This window comes from Austrofundulus limnaeus, unplaced genomic scaffold (genome assembly GCF_001266775.1).
Source record: "Austrofundulus limnaeus strain Quisiro unplaced genomic scaffold, Austrofundulus_limnaeus-1.0 Scaffold0, whole genome shotgun sequence".
NCBI classification, from domain to species: Eukaryota; Metazoa; Chordata; class Actinopteri; order Cyprinodontiformes; family Rivulidae; genus Austrofundulus; species Austrofundulus limnaeus.
The window spans coordinates 5,195,404-5,199,278 of record NW_013952402.1 but is presented as its reverse complement, the minus strand read 5'-3'; the positions used below and the strand labels follow the sequence as shown (position 1 = coordinate 5,199,278).

Sequence of the window (3,875 nt, the reverse complement as noted above, 5' to 3'; positions counted from 1 at the left end):
TCTCCAGAGAGGCTGAATCACGCATGGACAGCAAAAAAAAAAAAAAACCTACTTCAGTGAGCTGAACATGGGGAACAACAACACATTGTGTATCGTCTTACACATCCCAACACTGCTCTGACTAAAGCCCAGGACAGCAGGATGATTGAGTAACAACTTACCATAAAACCCCTCCCATCCAATCTTACACGATGTGTGTGTTTGTGTGCAGGCCGGCGTCACGTTTGTCCCTCAGCACACATTGACTCAACTACATTACTGTATCCCCACTGGATCTCTTTAAACAAGATAGATACAATGACTGTGGCGTCATGCTCACTGCATTTATCATTGTTAATTTTGGATGAAATCATCTTCAAGTTTTCCTGAAGCGTGGAAAGAGCTGCAGATTCCACACAAACGCTGCTTTTCTCCATTACAATGTATGTGGATTCCTGTCTTGTTGTGGCGGGTACGAGCAGCAAGATTTGTTTTCATGAAGCAGAACAAGCCATCTCGGTTCATACATCATATTTTATTTGACAATATAGCTTTTGCTCTTCAGAGTACAATCAATTCAAGCTACATATGACAAAATATATTTTAAATAGAAGAAAAAAATAAACATTAAGGCATCTCGACAGGAACATTATCAGTCTTGACAGCATAAATGATGAGATTAGTGTTTCTTTCTTTATTTTTGGTTTTGTTTTGTTTTGCTCCAACCTTTAAGGCACTATGGCATAATCCCTACTGAAACCACACAAAAGAGTTTTAGGCAAAGCTGAGCTATTTTCTGCACTTACAAAGTGGTGACAACACATCATTTGTCAGAGCTGTGAATCCACAGTTTACAGTGTTTCAAGCCAGAGCAGACACGTGGAGTCAGGAGATGCAGAGCAGGCCGTGAAAGCACGTTTGCCCCACTGCCAAAAAAATAAAAAACCTCCGGTGGCATTGTATTAACACTTTAATAATCCCTTGTGTCACACATGAACCAGCTACAAGGTTAAACGCTGCAATTAGCTTTATCACGCAAGGCAGCCTGGTGCCAATGTGACTTCTTAACTGGGACCGACATTAGAGGGTCCGGCTGCTCCTCTGGAGACCGGCGAGCGGCCAACTTGCCGGGGAGCTTTATATGAAAGGCGTCATTTCCTGCACGCGTTCTTGAGTTTACAGATCTCCGTTGTTGCCTCTGTGACTGAAGGCTGCTGGGATGGCATCACAGAAACACATAAACAGCTCAACCTCATCCATCAAAGCCATGGCAGAGAACAAGCTCCTTCTCACTCTTTCCTTCCCACCCCCCCACCCCCGCATGTGATGCACACTTACATTTACTTGCATGCATAAACACACAATCATACCAACACAAACACACATAAACACACACACAAAGATTTTTTTTTGAACCTATGTATTTACATGACATTACTCCTGTGAGGGAAGCTTGAGGCCTGTCGTAACACAAAGTCAAGCACTCTTTCAGCTCACAGGCTAATTACCTTCCTTTACACTTTTGAACTGTTCCTGGAATTCTCTGGAAATTATTAGTCATGAGGCAAACTGCGCAGAAAGCTTGCACCAACAGTGTGGCTCCGTAGCCCCAACCCAGAACATTTATCAACAGAAAGTAGTGATTTTAAATCGTGTATCCTTGCATTAAAAGCTGCTCATGCTGGTAAATTTGTTCCTCTTCCTTCCTAAAAACCAATGCAGCATTGAGACAAAAGAAAGGTCGATGAGTCCCACTGGGGCATCTTTTTTAAATTATTATTATTATTATTATTGTAGTATGGGAGATTATAATAGTTCTAATTCAAATGTTTTACCTTCAGGGACTTAAAAAAATGAAGGTAAAACATCTCTTGTGTTTGAATTAAAAGATGTTCTAGGATAGAAAATGACAGCAGTGGTCGTGTGTTACAGCATGGCCTGGTTTGACTTGAGCAAGAACGTGAAAACTGCTTCTCCGCTGTTTGAATCCGAGGCAGCCTATGTTATATGCGAGTGAAAATGTAAAGTATGTCATGCTGATGCTTTTTGCTATGTTTGCTGAGACCAGACTTGTGTGGGCTGCGGGGACTCGTGCTGCTCAGAAAGGAAAAGCCCCCACGATGATGGTGAGCCGCAGCAGCGAACTGGTGCGGTAGTTCATGGGTAGATGGTGAGTGATCATCTCCAGGTCCACGATGTACTCCCGGGGTCCCAGCAGAGGCTTGGTAAGCGCCAGCATGGCACTCACATTGTTGGAACGCTGCAAAAAAAAAAAAAACATTTAGTTGCAATCAATCTGTAGATTGGCACCACAGTCATTTTATACTTTTCATGCAAGTTAAAGGTGTTTCGTCACCAAGGGCGGAGCCAGAGGGGTGGCTGGATTGCCACCTCTGGCACCTGATTGGCCACCCCAAGTGCCACCCTTGAATGATTGACATGTGGGTGGGGATTTTGTATTTGAATTTAGATTTTGTTAGAGATTGTTCTCTGATATTACTGTACTATATAACTGTTTTAGCTATGTATGATTAAGCATGGCTGAATTATAGTCCTTTGTAAAATTAGTATTAGTTTTAGTGGTTGGCTTAATTTGAGATTAGCATCCACAATCAGCACATGATCATTCTTAGCTACCCAACAAAAATGTAATCTCAATAAGTCTTAAAATGGCTGAATTATAGCCATTTAAAGTTAGCTGTGGTGGCCATCTTGAATTTTTGATTTGCATTTAACATTTAATAAAGGCTGTTTTGGGCTATTTCTACACTAATCTTTAGACTTGTATGTCTAAAAATGACTGAATAATAAGTCGTGACTGGCATTCAGCGTGCTTTTTGACTCATCCTTAGCTACCATGCATCGCTCAAAATTTCAGCTCAGTTTTTCTTAAAACAGATCAAGTAAAGTGATTTAAAGTTAGCTGTGGTGGCCGTGTTGAATTTTGTATGTGCCCTCTAAAAAGCACCTTGGCCACCCTTGGGCTACCTCTCTCAAAAAAGCCTAGCTCCGCCCCTGTTCATCACATAAATCTAAAAGATGTTTTTAATTTGTAAGGATTTATTTCTAACTTGGGTTTTTCTTTTTATACCAAGACATATTGTGTGCATAAGTAGTTTATTGCTGTCTGACATGAGACCTTTCCAGGCAGAAGGGTTTAAATCATTCTTTTCTCTCTAAATGTGTCACTAGTAGTGTTTAACCTAGCTGGCCTTTTTATTCACATGTTAGAGTTCCTACTAGAGTAGAGTTGTTTGTCACTTCATCAGCTTACCCGAAGGAAGAACTCCCCTCCATCATTTCCTGCTTTGATCTTGAAGTTGTTGTGTGTGTTGGCGTACACGGAGGTGGCCTGAATCTGGAATATGTCGGCCGGCAAATTTCTGTCCGCCTGCATGTTCATGTATTTGTAGACTATTGACGGTGGGAGACCCTGGCACTCAGTTTGAGATCGACAGCTGCAGCGACTGTAAAGACACAACAGTTAGGACAAACTTGGGGAAACACAGATAGTAAAAGAAAACCAGGACTGATAACTCACTTTTCAGAGGTCTGGGTGTAGGGCGGCTCGCAGGGATTTCTGGGATAACAACGGAAGCCTCCGTAATAGTTCCAGCACATATCATCATCTTGGCAGTCATGGGTCCCCGTCTCACACTCATTTATGTCTGGTGATTGAAAAAAGAAAAATATAAATTCAAAAAACAGCAGGAAGGCAAACCACAAAAAAAAAGAGAGAATTTGGGTGCTTCTTGAAAAAAAAAGTGTGAGCTCAATCAAAATTGAGCTTGTAATTTGGAGACTGTGACCGCATTTTCAGTGTTATTGGAGCTGAAGGAAACTTGCATGTCTGTATTCAAGGGAAGCCCCTGGAGCAACCGCACACAGGCCGGACT

General features: G+C 41.8%; 1 protein-coding gene across 4 annotated transcripts in view; it reads right to left on the bottom strand.

Annotated features, from left to right (window-relative positions):
• Window positions 1-1,302: 1,302 nt before the first annotated feature.
• The window catches only part of efemp1 (EGF containing fibulin extracellular matrix protein 1), a 31,837-nt gene continuing 29,264 nt past the window's right edge, over window positions 1,303-3,875 (bottom strand). For all 4 annotated transcript variants that reach the window (XM_014028393.1, XM_014028534.1, XM_014028461.1 and 1 more), the window contains 3 exons: window positions 3,521-3,647; window positions 3,254-3,446; window positions 1,303-2,239 (listed from right to left, as the gene is read on the bottom strand). In XM_014028393.1, coding sequence (XP_013883847.1) covers window positions 2,078-2,239; window positions 3,254-3,446; window positions 3,521-3,647 — 482 coding nt within the window. In that variant the 3' untranslated portion in view covers window positions 1,303-2,077. The remainder of the gene's footprint in view (window positions 2,240-3,253; window positions 3,447-3,520; window positions 3,648-3,875) is intronic.